The 23,273-nt window shown below is 38.1% G+C and overlaps 1 protein-coding gene across 3 annotated transcripts in view; it reads left to right on the top strand.

The window, feature by feature from the left end:
* Positions 1-21,656, top strand: part of EDA7 (embryo sac development arrest 7) — a 29,071-nt gene extending 7,415 nt beyond the window's left edge. For all 3 annotated transcript variants that reach the window (XM_059603369.2, XM_059603367.2, XM_059603368.2), the window contains exons 6-17: positions 558-648; positions 5,686-5,744; positions 5,860-5,980; positions 6,801-6,869; positions 8,426-8,478; positions 8,582-8,690; positions 14,230-14,400; positions 14,498-14,656; positions 18,644-18,736; positions 19,759-19,941; positions 20,558-20,769; positions 20,999-21,656. In XM_059603369.2, coding sequence (XP_059459352.2) covers positions 558-648; positions 5,686-5,744; positions 5,860-5,980; positions 6,801-6,869; positions 8,426-8,478; positions 8,582-8,690; positions 14,230-14,400; positions 14,498-14,656; positions 18,644-18,736; positions 19,759-19,941; positions 20,558-20,769; positions 20,999-21,410 — 1,732 coding nt within the window. In that variant the 3' untranslated portion in view covers positions 21,411-21,656. The remainder of the gene's footprint in view (positions 1-557; positions 649-5,685; positions 5,745-5,859; positions 5,981-6,800; positions 6,870-8,425; positions 8,479-8,581; positions 8,691-14,229; positions 14,401-14,497; positions 14,657-18,643; positions 18,737-19,758; positions 19,942-20,557; positions 20,770-20,998) is intronic.
* The last annotated feature ends 1,617 nt before the right edge of the window (positions 21,657-23,273 follow it).

The raw sequence follows: 23,273 nt of genomic DNA, 5'->3' as shown, positions 1-23,273 counted from the left end.
AGCTCCTCTTCATCTTCTCATCGATCACATCCCACACACATTGGGCCTTGAAAGAGGAATGTAGTGGCAGCCTAGATATACGGAGCCAAAAAACCCCCTTGCAGCTGAAAATGTCTGCCAGTTGCAAAACTCTCATCACCTCGCCTACTGAAAGAACTCACTCATCTCCAAGTTGACCCATAAACCAGAAACCACAAAATTAAGACCATGGAAAACAAGTCTGACCACTCGAAGCTTTTGATATGATATGATAATTTTTACTTTTTTTTGTATATTTATTTATTTATTATTGTGTCCTCATTATGTATAGCATCCAATTAAAATTGGTGTATTGAGGTAGTGCTATGATATCATATCTGTATGCCATTTAATATTGATGCTTCTTAGTACTTCATCAAGACTTCCCTAATTGAACTTTCTTACCTTGAATATATGTGCTGAAAGTTGCACTTGGATTTGTTTACAGGTCACTTTCTTTGACCTTGACCGTGTGCAACAACTTTTTAATTGGACCTCATGATTTGATGAGCTTTTGCATCTGTATTTATGTGGAACAGGATGGGAAGGGATATTGCTTATGATTGCTGGTCTTGTGACTTGTTTTGTGCTGCTTCTTCTCCAGATCTTTACAGAATTAATTTACAACAGGTGATGGGCTTAACTATATGTCATGATATTAGTTTTGAATCACTGGTTTTAGTATTTGTTGCCCTTTTGGAACCTTCTTTGCATTGTAGATGTTTGATAGAAATCACCTTCCTCGTCTTTTGATTTGCAACAGATAATCAGTTGCAACAACAATGTATGTACATAATAATGTTGCACCAAGGGCTATTGACTACTAAATGTTTCACATTTAAAAATTTAGTGGTGAAATCATCACTTTCAAATGTTGGGGTAGCCGTTCTCCTAGGCAGCTACCTGAAATCCTACTCCGCCATGATGAAGGCAAGACTTGATCCTGATTCTAGAGTTTTCAACATTAGGCTAGCTTCAATCTTATATCTAATTTACAAGTTTAGAATGTGTTTTAAATTTACTAAATTCATCCATATCCATCTATCTATCTATCTATCTATGTATCTACCTATCTATATTAAAAAATGGGTCAAATGAATCACTCTCTTTCCGTATTCCTTGTTCTATTGTTTAGTGGCGAAGATGGTGTAGGCTTCTCATGTGAAGTATATTTGAGCTCTTCTCCCCCCCGTCCCCCCCCTCTCTCCACCATGATGAAGGCAAGACTTGATCTTGAGTCTAGAGTCTTCACCATTAGGCTAGATTCAATCTTAAAGCCCTCTGACTTCAGCCACATAACCTCAAACTTAAAATACTGGCTACTCCTACCCAAAACACCACAATCAAGCACCAAAGGGAGGTGATCCGACAAGAGTCTAGGGAGTAATCTTAGAAACATTTGGAAACTGTTCTTCCCAATCACGATTATTGGATCACATGAAGTTCCCACTTGTAAACAAACAATATCCGCCTTCCAATCTCTACAAAGACCTATAATCCTCAACCTTTTATCCCTCTTTTTTTTTTGATAAGTAAAAAGAATTTTTTTTTTATCCCTCTTATTCAGCTCTGTCGCATTCCAGGATAGAATTTTAGTTTTCATTAGGAACGATTCGGACCCCTCCCCTTTCCTTTAACTTTACTAGAGTGACCTCCCTTTAGGTCATAATTGATGGAATAAACCAATCTCTTTAGTTCCCGGTTTCCTCTGTTAGGTAACTTAGAAAATAAATTTGGAGTGCTAGCCAAACCATTATGGTGTTGATTCTTCAATCACAGTAAGCACAGCCATCATCTGACCCTCAAACCTTTCACAAGACAACCCCACCACATGACATAAATTTTTCACTCTAGACCACCCAATTTGAAGACACTTATTCAGGCAACTCATGTTCTTTAATTACAGCAAGGGTATTGACAACCAAAGGCTCATTTTCCTTCAACTCCTCTCCCGGGTAAGGCAGAACTGCCATAGAAGAAGTTTTATCACCCACACTAGAGGAAAACAAACTTATTCGACCCTCAACTCCTTCTAAGGATGTTGCCCATACCACATGGAATTCTTGAACCTCTTTGCTACCTTCCTCCACACCATATTCCAAAGGAGCAAGGGAGGTTCCAAATAAACATTCCAAAGAATGCAACCTTCCCCTTCTCTAAAGTCAAAGGCCCATTTTAGAACCTTATAAACACCCTCCTTATCTATCACCTGCGATGAATGGCCCTCTCTACCATGGAACTTTGTGGGGGCACACCAACTTCATGAGACCCATTCATCCACATCGTAGACCATGCAGTACCATTCCGTACTCCAACATCAGAACAAGAAATACCTAGTTCTGAGAACCCGACTTCCCGCTGACTCACACCCTCAATTTTGGTCTGTGTTTCCTCAAGCTTTGTCTACATAATACCCAAGAGTTTCGGTAACAACTACTATCGTCGGGTGGGAAGTCGAAGGAGACTCTCGTTACGCATCTCAATCAATGAGGCTTGATAAACGCCCCAAAACTCCATCAAGACACTCTGTCGCAGGAGATGGCTATGAGGTTGTAGAGAAACATCGGCTTCATACTCTTGCTCGAACTGCCCAAGAACTTGTTGTGCCCTCCTTAATTATCCACTTGACTACGAGCTTGAGTTGAACCCAGAGACGGTACACAACAACCTTGCTTAGGCTTGACCCATTATCGCTTAGCTTAGAGGATTGTTGGGCTTCCATACTTATCTTAGAGGGTTGGGCCTCCACACTTGAAGTGTGAACACCCAAACCCTTGGACGGATTATTTTGATCTCCCCCTTTAGGAGTGGGCTTCATCTCCTTATGCCCTCCGAGTTGATAATAACTCAAGCCCACCTCTCCAAAGGACCTACTCCGAACAATATTTGACTCATTCGACCTAGAAAATTGAGGTGCCCAAATTATTTTTCTATTGCCTTCGGTTGAAACATCCAAGGCTTTTCTACCGAGTTAGACTTTGGCTCATTAGACAATCCCTTCATAGGGCCTTCAACATTCCCGTGCCCAATTAAAGCCAGACCCACCTCTAATCTTTCCAAATACTTATCCACTTCCCTATTAAAGAGAAACCAACAGATTCTTCAAGGATCGTAATTCAAAGACTCCACTTGAAACGGACAAAGGGATCTTCAAGCTATTATCCATTTTGAACGTCGTGATTTCCGTGTAATGCCCACACCTCCCTCCTAGCATAACCTTCATTACCTTTCAACGTTTGAACCTTTGAATTACCCACTTTACCCTTGCATGAAGAAGCAAATTCCTGAGACTGCCCCTTCCTAATCAAAGCTTCAACGTACGACCTTCGTCCATGATCCACCATTAGATCATTCTTCTCAGGTAACGGCATAGGGCCACACACCATTTAACTAAGGACCACCATACACCTCATGGGAAAACATAACCCTGCTTCCATTGCCATCACACTACACAAAAAGGGTTACTACGTTTCTCATCTCGACAACAGAGTTGCTCCACCCTTCTTCTTGGCCCTTCGGAATGACGATGAATCCTTGCTGCCCACCTTCGCTATATTCTGCCAGCCCAAGTATTGCTTGCGACTATTCAAGCTCCTCTGTGGAATAAATCCTTTTATTTTTTATTTTTTATTTTTTTTCATTGAGAAGCATAGAGGGAGAGGCGAAAAGAACAAAAAATCTACAAATTGAGGCAAAGTAGAAAACTGGGAAACATTAAAAGTCCCGGCCCAATTGAGTAGGGTCTTGACCAACATGTTTTTGAGCATGTCAGGCATCTTCTCATGATCTTCAAAACATCGTGCATTATGCTCTTTCTAAATAGTCCACATTAAACATAGTGGGGCTATTCTCCACACATCCATAATTGAACGATGACCTCTTTGACCTTGCCAACACGTTAACAAATTGAACACACTTCTAGGCATGACCTATTTGTGTCAAAGTGAGTAAGTATCACTCCATAAGGCTCGTGCCACTTCGCTATGAAGAAGGAGATGATTGACAAATTCACCGCTTTTCTTACACATGTAACACCATTCCACCACTAATTATTCTCTTACACAGATTATCCAAAGTCAGAATTTTACCGAGAGTTGCCATCCACACAAAGAAGCTCACTCTCAGTGGAACTTTAACTCTCCATATACTCCTTTACGGAAAGGAAGAAACCCCCAATGTAGACGTCCTTGAAGTAGAAAGCACTTGAAAAAACGACCACACCTCAAATTTCTTCTGCTTTCAATGAGTCCACCATATACAATCCTCCCCTCTATCCGTTGTCGGAGAGCATACAACATCCCAAAAAAAGCCATCATCACTCTACCTTCAAATCTTGGGCCACTCGTAACAAAAGTTCATTCCATTGAATAACACCATCAGAAATCTGCATATTATCCTTAAACCATGCCTCCTTATGTCTTGCAATACGAAATAATTCCGGGAAGACTTCCTTCAAAGACTGATCTCCACACCAAATACTATTCCAGAATCTAATATGAGAATGATCTCTTCAAATCTAAGAGATCTCGAGAAAACTCCCCATCCTCTCCTAATATGTTTACACACTCCAATTGCCTTAGTATACCAACCTCCATTCATGCACCCATATTTACAAGCAAACGCCAATATGCTTCTCTTTCCATAGCAAAGTGTCATAACCATTTACCCAATAGAGCTTGATTAAATTTACTAAAATTCTGAATTCCCAAACCACCAAATTGCATGGGAGAGCATATTTGTGACCACTTCACTTGATGGAACTTAAACTCCTCATTGAGACTGCCCCATAAGAAATCTCTTCGGAGTTTCTCTTAACCTATTGCCACACCCAAAGGAATAGGGAATAATGACAAATAATAAGTAGGTGGGTTAGACAAAGTGTTTTTAATCAACGTCAACCTCCTTTCCATTGTCTCGACAATACCATTCCATATGGTGGTGCACTTGTAAGGCGCCCCCAATGGAGGACCTACGTACTTCATAGGTAACCCTGCCACCCTACATCCAAAAATACTTGCCAACCTATCTATATCTTCCACCTCACTAATTGGAACAATCTGTGACTTTGGCAAATTAATCTTTAACCCCAAAACAGCTTCAAAGCATAGGAAAAAAAGGGGTCAAATGAATCAAACTCTTGTATTTCTTGTTCTATTGTTTGGTGGCAAAGTTGTGTGTCTTCTCATGTGAAGTATATTTGAGCTCTGCTCTCTCTCTCTCCCTTTGTTTGACCCCTGATGCATTCCTGTGAAGAGTTCTTGTGAGCTGTTATGCCATTTATATTCTTTAGTTTTCCACGCCCACTCTATTCACAAATTTATGGTGTTTCATGTTTGTAATCGCCTAACTTAAAAGGGAAAGTAGAATGGAACAAATATTGAAGAGGAGGAAGTGATACTTTTGAAACCATAGGGTGGCAAATGATGTACCATGGTGTTAATATAATTCCATCTTTACTAACAATGATGCTGGCATGGAATCCGTGACATGCTTTAAAATCATTGCATAGCCATTAGCTTCCATTAGGTCATAGAGTCCACGGTTACATGTATGGTATACTTGTTTCTGTTATATATATCTCTTGTAATTGAACTTGCTTTTACATGTTGAATTCGTACACCTGCTTTATTATCAGGGTTTGTCAAATTATTTTATACATCTTTTCAGGGACGATTCCTGTCCTCCCTTACTACACAATCACCAGCAATAAATGTGGTTTCTCGAAGGTTATTCATGGATCCTGTTTTACTTTTTATCCTACTTTGTCTTCTTTATTCGTTAGCATACATTTGTCCATTTGCTCTTGTTCAAGTGTGTGGTGGTTGAATTTTACAATTTCAGCAAGCTCCATGGCCTAGTTGCATGTGGCGGTGAGGATGGAGCTGTAGAATGTTTTGACATGAGAATGAGATCTTCAGTGGGTAGACTTGATGCTGTTGCACCCACTGGTGATATTGACCAGGTAGATCTCCTGCCTCTAATTTTCAGATGCAGAGATTAGTTTCAGTAAAGTAGATTGTTAGTCTTTTTAAAAAATATGGGGAAGACTTCTCATGTCTTGAACGTGATAATGAAAATCATTAATTAGGAGTCAAATATTGTGGACTCCAGTTTGTTGTATTAAATTTTGAGGATGGGTACTACATCCTTGGTGTGGATAGCAGGTCCTTACGGTGAGATGCTATTTTTAGTTGTATCATTTATTTATCGAACTCCAGATCACTTGTGGGGGGTTACATGGGGTCAGCTGTGGGCTTCCTTTCTACTTATTTTATCCTTTTTTCTTGTGGAGCATATCATAACATTTATGGAAAATTTTCCTCTTATGCTTTTGGAGGATGGAATATCGGGTAGTAAGAATATTATTGCTCTTACCCACTTTCTAAGCACCAATAGTACCGTTTCTCTCCTTACCCAATTCCCTTGGTATTGCTTAGAAAAAAATGGGGCTTGTCCCACATCGGCCAAGGAGCGGGAGATGGATGAGTTTATAAGTACCACGGGTCCTCTTCTAGTCAGTAATTGCTTGGATGGGGTAGCTTTGTGAATCTCGCTTATAAACTATCTTCTTCTATTCAGCTTTGATAGTGCTGTTTCTCCCCTTACCCAATTCCCTTTTGTATTGCGTCGAAATAAAGAAAAAAGAGACTATTATTGCTCTTTCTCCATTTGAAGTGAGAGATCCACAAGGTTTCCTAATAGGTTCCCTGTGGATGGATAGGTACATGCTTGCTTAATTTTTTCCTGAAAACAGTCTCTTACCATACCTGCTGCATTTCTAGGAGGTCACTTCATTGGAGTTTGATGGAGATGGGGGTCTACAATTGGCTGTAGGAAGCAGCACAGGAAAGGTACGATATCATTTAACTATATAAGATCTCATCCAAATTGATTATATCATTCATTTTGTCAAACATCATTTACTGCATAGATTGTGTACTGTATAAGATCTGAACCAATACTGGAGGCATTGGGTTAAGTTTTATTTTTTATTTTTTTGATAAGTAATGGAAAACTTTTATAAAAAGTGTAAGGCGCCCTTAGGTACACCGACAATATACAAAGGAAAGCAGCTTACTAGAGTGAGCAAAAGAAAAACCCGCGAAGTATCAAAAACCTACAAAACACCAAAAACCCTCAAACCTAAAACCCACATGAAGCGCTCAACATTAAAAAACGTGAGCCTTGCCTTTCCCATGCCTTAAGGATGCGCCTGTAGTTTCATAGTTAATGGAGCATTCTAAGTTTAGAAGCTCTCTTCTACCTCTGGAGCAAGCACCCTTACCCTCTCGACAGTGGTCTTCTTCAATGGCTGCCAGGAGAGCCAGTCTTATCCTCATTCCCCTCACACAAAAGCCCCACTACCGAACAAATATCCTCAACACAATAAAGAGCCCAATCCAAGGGAGTGCCGGGTGGAAAAATACCTAGAGGGGAAGGAAAATCTCCATGCTTCCCATCATCCCTCACAACTAGCTGACGATGAAGCCAGGGCCATCCTCCCTATTATCCATCACTACGCAATCTGCTGGAGGAGACTGATCAGCCGGCAATATCTGGGAACAACTTAAACCCGGCTCAACCAAACAGCAACGATCTGCAGCAGAGGAAGTCGGGTTGAGAAACCCCCGTTGAAGAAGACCCTCGCCGAAGGGGGATTGTTGACAGCAATTACAAGAGGAGTCATAGACTAATCACTAGTGAATGTTTTTGGTGGAAACGTTCCTCTATGTCACTAGAGGGGGCAACACAGTCTTTGTGTATGGAAATCATATTTACACTCTAATTTTCCTTGTTGCACCACAAGTCTATGAAAATTTGACCACTAGGTATTAGTGACTTAAGGTAAACCTCTTACTAGAGAGGTTGAGAAGTATAGTAATGCGACATGTCAACTGACTTGCGTATGTTGCTAATGTAAAACAAAAGTGTTGTCCTTTGGAAGACGGAGCAATGAAAAATAGATGAAGAAGATAGTCTAAAGAACTACTAAACAAAGGTTGTATAGGGACATTACTGAGGATTTCCTTGGGTGTTATTATTATTTAATTCAGGCCAGGAAATATTTTGAACATGTGACTTAATTTAGGATGGGACAATGGAATGGGGACTGTGAGACTTGGCCCAATTTGGTAAGGCTAGGATGATTATGATGAGAGGCAGTGTCATCAGTTTTTCTTCTCCGTCGTTTCCTGAAAGCCCCTTCTTGCAATATCTCAGGGTAATGTCCAATCTTACAAGTTGAAAACAGTTCTCTTTGTTGTTGCTACCAAGTTCGCGCTTCTATTAATTTTCAAATAGTTGTTTACTAAGTGGTTTTTATACTTGATATTAAATTGACTCTTCATTGGTGTGATATCATCCCCATTTTGAAGTTCTGAATTTAATCTACACATCGAGTATGCAGGTGCTGATCTATGATTTGCGTTCATCTTATCCTATGCGAGTTAAGAATCTCTTGTGAGTCTACTTGCTTAGCATGGTTATTGTGTTTGTATTCCAATGTGCTGGATATTTCTTTGCTTGAAACTAATTTCTTGAAAACCCTGTCATTGTTCTATAGGAATGACAGCCCGATATTGGACATCAAGTGGCATCGTACTCTGAATTCTGAACAACCAAAGTTAATCGCCACTAACAAGAATGTTGTTAGAATATGGGATCCTGAAACAGTAAGAAGTTTTTCCTCTTATAGAAAAAGATATTTTTCAAACTTGTTTTCTTTGATCAATGGCTTAAGAAATCTCCTTGATATTCGGTACCCTTTTCTTGTTGCTGGTCTGTTGGAAGATGGGAAGATTGTTTTCTGACTCATTAAATCTGAGTGACGATTAAGCTGTCAAACAGTGTGAACTTAAACCTGTTTCTGAGAGTCGATATACCTTTTTTTTTTTTTTAAAAAAAAGAAAAAATTCTGTCTCCATAATAGTTTTCTCTAAATTGAGACTTGATTGCATTTTTCACGTCCTAATATAAGGTTATGTGCATCAAAGTTTTGGAATAAGCATGGGAATATGATGACACTTCTTTTAGACTGAATTAGTCTTTCAAGTTTGTTTTAAGAACTTTTAAGAGTATATATTGGTAATCTTCTCTGTTGTTCTGAATTAGTCTTAGGTTTTTATAGAACTTTGATTTTGACATGTTATAATTTGAGTTTACATAAATGATTTTCTTTTCTTTTTTGTTTAGGTGTTTCTCTTGTATACTTTCTGTGTATTTGGGTGCTCCAATTGGTTTTTAATGAAATTTATTTACTTTACATAAATGATAAATATGGATGTTATTCCTCCACCATTGGCTACATTGATGCACTTTTGGCAGTAAATGGCTCATTGGAAATTTGAACTTGCAGCAGTTGTTGACCAACTGTATGCAGCTGGATATAAAATGTGGAAATCGAAAATGGAATGTGAATTTCTTTTACACAAATTGCTATCTTTGTGCTGTTATTGAGATGAAGGAACTTAGTTAAAGGGAGGTAAGGGTACAAAGATTTCCTTTGAATTGAAAGTGGAAAGCTCACAAGCAAGAGCAAGGAATACCTAGAAAACCCCAAAAACCAGACAACAGCAGAAGGACATATTATAACAAGATGAGCATAATTCGAACAAAATATGATTAGCTATAATTCTCTCTCTGAGAGAAAGTGAGCCTTCGAAATTTTTCAGTGATGCACCGAGAAAATCAAGAATTTTCCCAGAATTAGGGATCAGCTAAAGTGGTAATAAATTGCATTTCTCTTTACTTGAAAAGCATGGACAAAAGTTCAGTTTAATGATCTGGAGAAATAAAGTTGAGGCCCTCCTTTTTTAGGACACTTTCATAATTTAGCCCTGTGAACTGACAGGGGAAGATTTATGGATGAGCATTGGATTTGTTGAGGAATATGACCCAAATTCCCTGGGGACATGGGAGGACACATGCCTTGAAGTTTTGTTTTTGTTTTTTTTTTTTGCACGTTTGAACGCAGGAGGGAAAAATAGTTCTCTGAAAAATAGACTCTAATAATATGTAGTTGTCCTTGAAGATCCTTATGCTTCCATTCTAAAGCATCAGAGTAAACCACAATACAGCCTCGATTGGACTAATACATAGAAAATATAATTATGAAAGATGCAAAGAGCTGATGCCATTGGGACCTTAAAGTTTCTACAATGGTTTTTGAGCTTCTGATTAATGAATGCTAACTGGACAGTGGAGGGTGTCCCATGAATGATAATGAATGATAAAGAACATATATGCAACTCATAAAGAACATAAGTGTTACCTGAGCTTCTTTATCTATTAGTAGTATAGTAAAATGGTATATGTATAGAAATGGTGTTGTCTTATTAGATTATGCTTTTTTTTTTTACTGCAAATGCTTTAGAGTAGTATTATTATAATTGTATAGCAGATATCCAATATAATTAGAGTGAAAAAGTTACTAAGCACTGCCAAAGTAAGTACATTCTACATTATTTGTCCATAAGGTAACAACCAATACTTTAGTAGACTCATGACTTTTGTGGTCCTTCTGGAGTGATGCGGTTTTAACCGCTTCTTATTTAATTAATCAGACTCCTACTTCTCTTCTTGATGGAAAATCACCACATCAAATCTTGTTTCCAGATAGAAGTCCTTTCCCTTTATATCCATGAGCATTTGGATCTGTTTGCTATGTTCATAATATGAGTTCTCACATAGATAAGCTTGAACCTTGTGCATACAAATGTATCTTTTTAGGTTATTCTCGTACTCAGAAGGGCTATCAGTGTTATAGTCTGCTCTTACCATGGTATTTTGTGTATGCTGATGTCACATTTTTTAAGTCTTAGTCCTATTTCCTGATATTCCTATTCCACTTCCGGTTTTCGCTTCTCCATCTGTTCCTCGACCTCAACTCTAGGTATATACACGACGTCAAAGATAGACCGTTCAGTTCATGCCTGGCCTGAGTTACCTATTGCTTTACAAAAAGATTCATGATCCTATGACACATATCATCCCTTTTCTAACTATGTTTCTTATCATGCTTTATCTGTTCTGTATTCCTGTTTTATTACCACTCTCCAGTCTCCACTTCACATCTTCCTATGTGTCTTAAAAGATGCTTTATCTCATGATGGATGGAGAAAGGCTATGGATGATGAAATGATTGCCTTACATTGCAATGAGACATGGGCCCCACTTGACATCTTCCTATGACTGCCTTACACTGTCTTTGAGCTTAAAAATTTGGAATGCTCCATTAATTTTGATGCTAGAGGCAGTGGCTATAGTCGGGGTAAAGGCAGGACTGATTTGCGGGTCTAGGGCTTCTTTGAGCTTTTTTTGATTTTTAATTTTTTTTAGTTTTAATTTTTCTTTTTTTAGCGTTCTCTTATATACTTCTTGTGTACTAGGGTTGCGCACCTTCTCACTTTTGATATGCAACATTACTTATAAAAAAAAACATTGTAATGAGACATAAGATCTTGTCCCCTTACCTTATGATACGAAGCTTGTGGGTTGTCGTTGGGTTATACTATTAAATATTGATTATATGGCACCATTGGTTGTTTGAAAGCCTGTCTTGTTGCCAAGGGCTACACACAAACTTATGGAGTGGATTATGCTGAAATATACTCTTGAGTTGCTAAAATTGCTTCAGTGTGGGTACTTATAGCTCTAGCGGTCTCATTTCATTGGTCTTTATATTAGCTTGATGTGAAGACTGCCTTTCTACATGGTGATCTTTTTGAAGACGTGTACATGGAGCAACCTTTGGTTTTGTTGCTTAGAGGGAGCCTGACAAGGCCTGTAAGCTGAAAAGGGCCATTTATGGGTTGAAATAAGCACCTAGAGCATGATTTGGAAAGTTTTTAGGCATTACTCAAGTTTGGCATGAGTAGATGTCACAGATCATTCAGTTTTCTATATTCATTCTGGTAGCATGTATGTTTTGCTAGTAATATATGTTGATGACATTATTGTGACCGGCAATGACAATCGGGGAATTAAGAATGTGAAGTATTTTTTGAGTACTAAGTGCCTCATTAGAGACATAGGCACGCCTAAATATTTTCTAGGCATTGAGGTGGCTCGGTCAGCTGACAATATAAGTCTTTTTCAAAGAAAGTATACATTGGATCTTCTAAAGGATTCGACGTTACTGGGGTCCAAGCCTACTAGTACTTCAACGGATCCAAATCAGAAATTGACAAATAATCATGGGGAATTGTTAGATGATCCAGGCAGTTATAGAAGACAAGGACTAAAGTTGAATTACCTTACTATTACTTGGCCCAACATCTTTTTTTGCAGTATGTGTAGTAAGTCAATTTCTTAAGAAACCGCGAATGCCCAATTGGGTCGCCATGCTACAGATTCTTGAGTATTTGAAAGGATGACCAGGAAGAGGGACTTTTGTATTAGGATCATGGTCATTTGTGTATTAAAGGTTATACATATGCAGATTGGGTTGGTTCACCATTAGACAGAAGATCTACCATGGGCTATTGCACATTCCTTGGAGGAAATTTGGTGACTTGGAATGGCAAGAGACAAGCGCTGTTGCGAGATGTAGTGCTGAAGCAGAATATCAAGCTATGTCCTATACATCTTGTGAACTTATATGGTTCAGAAATTTTCTTCAGGAAAAGTGTTTTTAAATTGGAAACACCCCTGAAACTATTTTGTGATAATCAAGCAGCCATCCATATAGTCACGAATCCAGGTTTCCATGAACATACAAAGCATATAGAAGTAGATTGACACTTTGTTCATGATAAATTGACTAATAAAGAGAAAGTCCTTCCGTATGTGAAAACAAAAGATCAATTGGCAATTTTTTTCATCAAAGCTCTAGGTCCTGGACAAGTTACATTTATTTGTTCAAAGTTGGGATTATATGACATATGTTCTCCAACTTGAGGGGGAGTGTTAGATTAGGATAAAGAACGCGCCATCTATTGCCTTAGACAGGGTTAAGTTTGTGTTATTAGTTGAGGAGTTTGAGCTAAATTGTGCAACTCTTCTTTATAAATAATAATATGGTGTGTGGGGTGATTATGAAAATTAACCCTGCCTCTTATTTTTCTCAACAATAACCACACTCGATTTCCCTTCCTCACTATCGTCTCTCATATTGTTTCTCTTCCCTTTCTTCCACTTTTCATGCTTCCTTTGTACATTCACAGCTTTGAAGTCCCCTTCATTTAATGCCAAATATTAGGTTTGCTAAACCCGAAACTGATAATTGGATTCTATTAGCAACATTATAATTCCCTTCTCTCGCTGTATCCCTCCCTCGCTCTCTCTACCTCTCTCCACATTTTAAACGTTTTAAAATTCCATTAGCTGTCTTCTTTTGAGTTACATTTTAGCCTTGATCATTCCTCCATGTATTGCAAGGTTGTTTAACTGTTTATAACTACAATGTGATATATTCATGACTTGTTCTGTATATCTAAACAGAAGGTTCTTGTTCATTAGCCCCTCTTTTTGTAATTTTTACGTATATGGAGATGAAACTCCATTTTTCTCTGCAAACTAAAATCAATTTAGAAACTGAACATTCATTATGATCTTCTTTGAACTAGACTCTAGGGCATAAGCTATATATCTTGAGAAGCTGTTTTCGAAGTTCTTCTAATCTGTCTTCTGTTTCCAAGTGATATTCGCTCATCACCTATAAGATCAAAGCCTTTGCATGTAGTGTTATTTTTCATATGATTTACATACATTGTCTCAGTTATTAGTATATGTCTCAATATTAGCTGGTACATATATCCATCTATATGTGTATGTATATTGCTTTCTTGTGGACGATTTTTGTGTGTTAGCTGAATAATTTGAATATGGCTAATAGGGGTTCTGCGTCTACCTCATCACTCCATTTATATTTTGGGCTTTTAATTGATTTTTTTGTGGTGTGGAAAATGGTCCCTCTTTGCCTCATGTGGTGCATCTTGAGTGAGAGAAATGCTAGATGTTTCGAGGATTCATATAAGAACATAGAGGACCTTGTCCACTTTTTCTTGTACACTATTTTCACTTGGACTGCTGGTTGGCTAGCGCCCCTAGTGATTAGCTTCCTTGGCTTTCTTTTTATGTTTTCTTCTTCTTTTTCTTCATCTTAGTCGCTCTCTTGTATACTCCCTGTGTACTAGAGTTGCGTCCCTCTGCGCTCTTTAATACATCTTTTTACTTATCAAAAAAAAAAATTGATTTTTTTGTTGTTCTCAGGGTGAAGACATGGCCAACATTGAGCCGACTGCTGGAACTATAAATGATATTTGTACATTTAGCGGCAGTGGGTTGATGTTACTGGCTTTGGACTGCAGCCAGATACCATCTTATTTCTTACCTGCTCTGGGACCTGCCCCGAAGTGGTGTTCTTACCTGGAAAATCTAACGGTATGTTCTTCATATGTTATTTGATTCATTCGCTGCTTTAGGTCAATCTCATTTGAGATCTTGAGTTACATAGTTGATGTTCTCTGAGTTCTTACAGGAAGAGCTAGAGGAGGGTGCACAAACAACAATATATGACAACTTCAAATTCTTGACAAGAGAAGACCTTGAGAGGTTGAATCTGACTAATCTAATTGGCACCAATCTCTTACAAGCCTACATGCATGGGTTTTTTGTTGATTATCGGCTGTATAAAAAGGTAAGGCTGTCTTCATTTCTATTCCTTATTTTTCACAAAAGATATAGTGTGCTGTTTTCAGAAATATTGATGTTGAAGATGTTTTGTGTTCCATTCACTGGGTATCTTGTATGTTTTTTATTAGAAACATTTGTAAGAAAATAGTTGAGTGTGTCAAGCTAGTAAAGGGACATATATGTCATGCATAAAACGAGGTCAAAGTTGTTAGACTTGTTTCAGGAAATGATTGTGTTGTTGTGGTTTCTTATATGGACTATAAGTTGTTTGTTGGAGATGTCTTCTTGAGTCAGTTTAAGGCTTTGCTGATTTAACTTTAGGGTTGAATGATCATTAAGTAATTTAAAGTTGTTTGTCAAGACTAGTGAAGAAAATGTAATGAGGCTTTAGATATCTCACTCAAGATGTTGCATCTCAAAACAATTTACTTCACTACTTTCTCTCTCTATTTTCACCTCATGATCTAGCTCTTTTGTTGTTTGTCTAATTGCTTTATTAACTTGATAATATGCATCTCTCATTTTGTGAACGATAAAGTTTTCCTCCAAGTTGGGTGGAAGGAAATTCCTTCAGCCCAATCTATTAAATTGACATGTATTTGAAATGTAATTTTTTAATTCATGTACAATGTAGCCTTGACATGTGGTTTGTAAATTCTCTCTCTCTCTCTCTTTCTCTCGTTGGTTTTTGGTGGTGCATGTCAACGCTTCTTTCTATGTTTTTCTGGGGTGTCGGCGTTGTTGTAGTCCACAATGTTTGATCGTTTGTGATGGTTTCTTGAGTTGGTTTTATGTAGAGGCTAAAGCTTTCGAGCTTTCGGTAGAAATAGACGGGTCTGTTTTACGCTTGGTTGAAAATGGTCACGGGGTATCCTGAGCGTGTTTCTGGGTCAAGTGAGTTCTGCTTGGTTGTCGGTCACAATGGAGTTGGTTCAAGGAAAAGAGTCAACTGAGTTTGTTAAATCATCAAGGTATATAATCCATTTTTAGCTAAGAGATGCTCTAATAGGTCTGTCCGATATTTGGTGGTGGTTGGAGTGGTTTTATTGTAATACTGGAGGGGCAAGGGAGGGGTTGGAGAGATTGAGCCCGTGAGCTAAGAAAGGTGGTGGCTTTCATCGACCTATCGCTTAGTGAGAGGAAACGAATGTCGTTTCAATAGCAGTGCAGTGTTTTTTCGTTGAACGATGTGGGTGGCTTCTTGGTGTTAATGGGGATGACGCTGGAGAGTGGCACCGGTAGGTCTTATGCGGAGGTGTTAGGTAGGGCGGGGCAGTCGTAAGGGTGCCCATCAGCGCCGATGGTGACAGTGGAGCGAGCATTGGGAGAGCTTGTTGTAAGGAGTAAGTTTGGGTTGATATGGGTTCCTTGAGGGCATAGTATGACAGGCAATTCATCCTGCTGGAAGGGCTAAGCAAGGACCGTTGTGTCCATATCTATGGCCTAGAAGGTCTTTGTGCGTGGAAGGAGTGCAGCCATTCCCCCCTTTTGCGCTAAAATGGAGGTGTGTCAGTATGAGGTAGTGACGAGGTGGAAGTTTATGGGGCCTTACAAAATTTGAGAAGTCAGCTGGAGAATATGAAAGGGAAAGCGGACAGGGTTCTTGCCATAGTGGATGAGGGCCAAACTTTTATTTGGCCGGAAAGGGTTAGTAAATTGGATCATGCCGATCTTATAAAAAAAAAGCCTATGCATTCAAAGAGGGCCCAACCAAAGCCCAATTCTGCAGGATAAAGCACATCTCGTGGCTAAAAGGAAGAAAAAACCTGTCTTCCTAGCAAGTAAAATGAGTGTTTCATCTCAAGCCCACTTTTAAGTGCGTATAAAAGACATGGGCTTGGGAGGAATCTTCTTCTGGGAAAGACTAGCTGTGGAAGAGGGCACGGATGCAGGGCAACCAGATCCTAGAGCCGGGCAGTCTAGTGGTCCTTTGGTGGACTCGCTGGTAGCATTCGATTACTCAGATGTCGATGTTGGAGGTGCACATAATCTTTTGGGATGCAACTGCTATGTTTATCCTTGTTGGATGTCTGTCATCCATGGTGCAGCTTTCTGATGCCCAATCATTGCACTTTTCTCTTCCCTTCCTTCGGATTTTGTCAGTGATGAGGCTGCGATGGTCCCCATCAACTCTGGGTACTCCGATTTGGTTGTAGGCTATAATGTTTCCGGAGGATTGCCTTGTCTGACTCGACAAGTGGGTTCTAACGTAGATGATGTGATGGAGTGTGTTCACTTGAAAAATGAGGATTTGAGTTCCAAATTTGTTCCTATAACGTAAGCGAAGATCCTTACATCCAGCCTGGGCTTGTTAGCGGTTGTCAGAGTTTGTCACTGCTCTGGATAGGAGCTGCCCTCTTGTTAAAGTAACTAACTCCTTGCCTGGATATGGAATTGTTCTCTAGGAAGGAGGCCACTCTTCTAACCTCTTGCCCTTCGTTTGTGTATGAGAATAGTAATGGGGTATAATCTTCAACTTAGGTTTTGCTGAAAGTACAGGAAATCCTTCATCATGTGGGGTTATCGTGTGAGGGTTTTGAACAGGAGTTCATGGCCTTGCTTATGGCTGTTGAAGCGAGCCACTCTCAGGAGTCGGCCTCTAGTTCCAAGTTAGTTAACAAAGGTAGTAGAGAATTAAAAAGGGTATTGTTTTCCATCACTCATGATTCGAAAGACCGTATTTCTAGCTGAGGTGGATTTATTCCACAAAAAGGCTATGCTTGGTTATTTATTAAGACAGTTGATTACTTGAAATGTGAATCGGTCGAATGAGGGTGACAAGCCTCATAGAGTTAGAAACTTGCTTAGACAGTGGAAGACTAATGTTATTTGTTTGCCAGAATTTAAATTGGCATTCATGTCTAGCAGTGTTGTGTTGTGTGTAGTTTATAGGGGTGTCAGCACGTGCATTGGTGTTATTCTGCTTTAAGAGGGGCATCCGGTGGAATCTTTACTTATTTGGGATAGGAGGGTAGTGGGGAAAATCAAAGAATGTGTGGGGGAGTTTATTGTTGCCTGCTTTTTTTATAGTGTTGAAGTTGGATTCTCTTGGGCTTTTGTGGGTGCCTATGAGCCTAATTCTGATTGTGTTAGAATGTATTTATGGGAAGAATTGGCTGGCTTGCTTAGTTGGTGGAACTTTTCATGGTGCATTGGGGGTAATTTCAACGTCACTCGTTTTCCTAGTGAAAGACTGAGAGGAACTCTTTCTTTCTTGCTATGGTAGAGTTCTCAGAGTTTATTTTTTATTAGGGTCTTATTGATATCCCCCTGGTAGGTGGGACTTTTATGTGGTCAAATAACTGGGGGATACCCCCTCGTCTAGAATTGATGGATTTCTTGTCTCACTAGAGTGGGAAGCCTAATATCATGATTTGTCTTAAAAGAGGTTGCCTAGACTCTTCTGATATCACTTCCCCAATCTTCTTGACTGTGGAGGCATTTAGGGTGGTAAATGATATTTTAAGTTTGAGAATACATGGTTAAAGTCTAAAGGCTTTGTGGACAGGGTGAAATAGCGGTGGACTTATTATCATTTTAAGGCTCCCTGAGCTTCATCTTGGCTCGCAAACATAAGGCCTTGAAAGCTGACTTGGATGAATTACAAGTTCTTGATGGTTTGGAGGAGGAGAGAACTTATCATGTTTTATATATACTTTCAATGATTTTTCAAATTAATTTTAATATTAAATATTGATTTGAATTTCTCTGTATTCTAGAACTCTTACATCATGTTCGATTTACATCGCGATGGTAAACAGAAAAGGTTCCCATGCCAATGAGCTTTAACTCTAATGGTACTTCCTCCTTCCTAAGAACGGAGTAAAGGATTGTGGGTTAAAGACTCGGTTGTATATGCAACTAACTGATTATGAAAAAGAAAAGAAAAGAAAAGGTTCTCATGCTCGTAATAGTTAATGTAGTTGGTTGATTGTGACTTTCTGGATAATCTACCTGGAATTTGCTGTTTTATTGTTTTGTACTTCTGCAGGCAAAAGCATTGGTGGAACCATTTGCATATGATGCTTACATAGAAGAGCGGAAGAGAGAGAAATTGGAAAATGAACGAGCATCTCGTATTACGGTCAGTTATTTTCATCTAATATTTGAGTATTTTCATTAAATATAGCTGCTCATACTTTGCATATTATCACCAATTTAATATGTAGGCCATATTACGGTAATATTGCATGGTTATACAATTGTTTCTCAAATGAATGCATTCATGAATCTATCATGGTGGTTTGTGTACTCCACTATGTTATTGGTATACCTTGAAGGTTTAGTTCTAAGGAAGATTAAGTATCTGTGCTTTTCTCCCTTGTCCACTTCATAAAATTTCTTTCTTTTAGTGTCTGCTTACCATAAATATGATCTTGCGTAAGCTTAAGACACAATGAATTTGGTTGGTTTCTTCTTTATTCTTTTCTTTCCAACTATTGACTGTTTTAGACAAATTTGCAATGATATCTTGTGGCCTTAAATTGACGTAGTAGATTATTTCCTTCAATGGCACATGGAATTCTTTGGTTGCTTAAATACTAAGAAACATTGTCATTGCAATTGCTGATGGCATTTGCCTACTAGTAGGCATATAAAAGAGTTGACAATCTCAAAAAATGATCTCTATGTTTTTTTCCCCTCGATAACATTATTTATGATCACAGTAATGATATAGCATTTGCAATCCAAGATTGTCTTCAGTGTTCCATTTGATTTCCAGAGTAACATAGTGGGTAAAATGAGAACTTGGCATTTTGTGGCAGCCTTGGATGAAATGACGGTTTTGAAATTGCAAATTTTATTTGTGTTGCTGGTGCCTGCTGACAAACAGAGCACTATTGCTCAAAGATTATTGATAGTGACTTTAATTTATTAAATATCTCTAAACCTAAAGATATGTTTGAGATCTAGTAGAGGTGGACAATTGGGAGTAGAGGTGAAATGGGGTGGGCTTAGGGTCATGGTGGGAACATCTTTAATGAGTTTTTTATGGACATCAAGTTTATCATGCACTCTCAAATTGTGTAGGAGTTAGATTGAAGGACTGATTAATAAATTCTGATTTCTTATGCCTTTCATTTCTGTTCCTTTATGTTTCTGCAGATTAGGAGGAAACTACCCAAGGTTAACCGGAATCTTGCAGCTCGTATTCTTGAAAATGAGGAAGCAGAAAACGAGGAGAAAGATGCTGATGAGAATGAGACTAAAAAGAAATCAAAGAAAAAGAAAGGACTTAGCGCTGAGATACTCAAAGATGAGCGGTTTGCAGAATTGTTTACAAATAAGGTATGATAATGAGATCATTTTGGTAGTGCTGTTTTGTGGATGTCCTTTTCCTTTTCTTTTTAGATTCTTTTTTTTTTTTTTCGTCTGACCTCTTTTATAAAAAAATGTCTCTATGGTGACCTACTTTGTACAATGATTACCAAATGTCTCTTGAGCTTAGAAGTAGCCGTGGCATCAAGAATCTGTTAATGAAGAATATTATTAAATCATAAACCTATATATGAATTGTGCTTGCTTTAGTTGGGTGCTTTCTGTTGCATACTGCCTGTGTACTTGGGGCACCTTGTGCTTTTAATAAAATTTCTCTTAACCAATATATGGACACACACAAGCCAGATTTTGGTGAGTATTATGGGATGCTTTTAATGGTTTAATAAAATGTTTCAAAATGCATGCTTTCAACATCTAATCCTCATCTTCAATAATGGGTGAACCAAAAAAAAAGAAGGAAGCAATTTTAGCATAGGCTGAAATTTATGTGGAATTGATAAAAGTAATTTTACTTGCCTCTACGGTTGCAAAGAGTGAGGGCTTCTCATGTATTATCTGTTTCTGGATGGGTTCTGAATCACTAGAATGTTCCATTTTATGTTTTTGTTTCTGATTTTGTATCCAGGACTTTGAAATTGATGAGTCCTCCCGCGAGTATCTGGCTTTACATCCTATGCCTGCCAAGAAGCAACCATCGTTAGTGGAGGAACATTTTGAACCTGTTATGGAGGATGAAGAGCAGAGTTTGAGTGATTCTGATGTCACGGCAGCATCTCAGTTGTCAGATGGCGAACTTGACAATGATGAAAGAAAAACAAAGAAAGCACGAGTTCCAAGGTGAGACTTTGTGGCATATTTTTGCTTGTGTTACCTTTCTAGGTATGGTTAGATAGATCTGTCATTTTGTTGAGTTTTATTGAATTTTCTTTTTATCCCCCCCATATTGTGTATCTTGAGTGTGTTGAAGGGTTTAAACCAGGGTGCTTGGATCCTTTGTATCGTTATCAAAAGTGAAATCTTGGAAACTTTTTGTGGGACTGATGATTATTTTTCTTGAAATTCTTAGATTGTATGAAGTTAAGGATGGGCGACATGCAGACGCATTCTGGAACGATGTATCACTTGCGAACGAGGACATTCTTCCTATTGGAGAGAGACTAGCAGCTCTTAAACATGATCGGCGGCCTTCTGGTGCCCCACATGATGTTAAATTTGGACCGGGAGGATCACGAGAGATTTCCTTCACTTCCAGAAGCTCAGCCAAGTACAAGGAAGACGACAACGACGACGAAGTGCTGCATAAGAAGAGAAGGGGAGTCCAGTCACTAGGGCTTAAGCCGGATAGATCAAGCTTCGGGGGCCGAGGGAGAGGAGGAAATCGTGGGAGAGGAGGGAATCGAGGGAGAGGAAATCGTGGGAGAGGAGGGAATCGCGGTAGAGGAGGAAGTCGCGGCGGTGGGAGAAGAGGCCGTTGGTGAAAGTGTTGCGCAGGTGCATTTTTGAGCTGCTTGGGGTTTATGTTTTTTGTTCCTTTTTAGCATTTTGTATTATACGGAAAATTTTGTGATCTTCAACCCATGATTTTGATCTTCCACACATACAGACAAATTTTGCCCTCAAATCTCAAGTGAAAAAGGAAAATTGGCCTTCTTAGGACGGTAATAACCATGATGGGATGGGTGTATCCAGAGTTTATATATATATATATATATTTTATGGCTCAAGTTGAGCGAGTTCCGGGTCTAACTTGGGTCTGAGGCCTACACGGCTCGAAGTAAATTAATATTTCTTAGTACAGAAAGTAGTGTGTTTGCCATTGTGGTCCAGATCTATGAGGTAAGGTATGGCATACGAATCTTGTATATTGAACGAGTAAAAGATAGAAAGTCCTGGGGAACCATTGCTGATGGGGACCAGAAAGAAGAGATATAAAAGGAAGACAGTAAAGTAACAAACCAAAGAAAAGAACATAAAAAAGAAAAAAAAAAAAAAAAAGAAATATAAAAACCAAAGAAAAAAGAAAAAAGGTATTGACGAGACTATAAGAGAGTAACTTGTTTAGGATTGTGTTGGAAAATAAATAAATTAATTAAAAAAAAGGCTTGAAAGAGCTTTTTGGAAAAATAAAATTTCATTTTTAAGCTTCTTGCCAAACAGATCTCTTTTTGCTGATCTGTTTGCTTTTGCACAACTTTTTAAGTATTAAAAGAATTTTTGAAGTTCCCTAATGTCAAATTACACTCATAGTATTTCATGCAAACACACTCAGAGTATTTACAATGACACGAATATCTAATTTAGGCTTAACTTTGTTTGGGTTATGTATAATAAGCAAAGAAGAGTTGGTAAGAATTTTGGGTTTTTAAATGGACAAAAATTTCCTACATACCAGGTTGTAGGATTTCTTATAACTCACTCTCCAAAAAAGTGACATCTATTGCCATGTGAAAATAACTCGTTCTTTTAATAGCATTAATAGCCAAGTATATGTTTTTCATATGCTTAAATGACACTTTACTTTTTAGAGGATGGTACCATTTTTGTTACTATTATAATCGAAAAGCCTAAGAGAATTGTGTTCCAGTTGAAAACCAAAGAGTCCAAGCTATTGGAAAATTGGGCTTGAGAGCTGGGTAAGGCTATAAAAATGGTTTTGCTCAAGCATTCTAAGTAGGGCCATAAATTAGTCTGTTTGAAAACTTGCTTGATATATTTGTGATTGTAGAAACTTGCTTGATTATTAAGTGACACATATCCAACTTGCTTGACAAAACTCAATTAAGGCTTATGAGCCTAACTCGTATAAAGTTTGACCCAACTTGCTCGCCCAACTAGATTAAGGCTAACGAGCTTAGCTCCTATAAACAAACATGTTTATATATGTGTATAAACATAAATGAACTTAGTATTAACTAACATATTAAGTTATTAACTAGTTGGTTAATATATACTAAATAATACTAAACAACTAACTATGTAAGCATAGTTTAAGTAGTTAACTATAGTCTATAGGTCACTTTGATTAAAAAAAGAAAAGAAAAAAGAAGAAGTTAGTTACTAACTATTCTAACTAAGTAAATATAATATTACATATTAATAATACTTTGATAATATTATTACTATATATATATATATATATATATATATAGTTAGTTAGTTAGTTCATAAACTAATATATAGTAAGTTATTAATAGTTAGCATATAACAATATAACTAAGGTAAATATATTATAAGTCCCTAGGTCAATGCGCCAAGATTAAATTCTCCCTAAGTTTTTTTTTTTTTTTTTTTTTTTTTTTTTTTTTTTTTTTCCAAAAATTTAATATCTAATTGACATGACT

This window comes from Corylus avellana, chromosome 6 (genome assembly GCF_965113065.1).
Source record: "Corylus avellana chromosome 6, dhCorAvel1.hap1.2, whole genome shotgun sequence".
Classification (NCBI taxonomy): Eukaryota; Viridiplantae; Streptophyta; class Magnoliopsida; order Fagales; family Betulaceae; genus Corylus; species Corylus avellana.
Note: the sequence above shows the minus strand (reverse complement) of the source record. Positions and strands in the feature narration are given on the sequence as shown.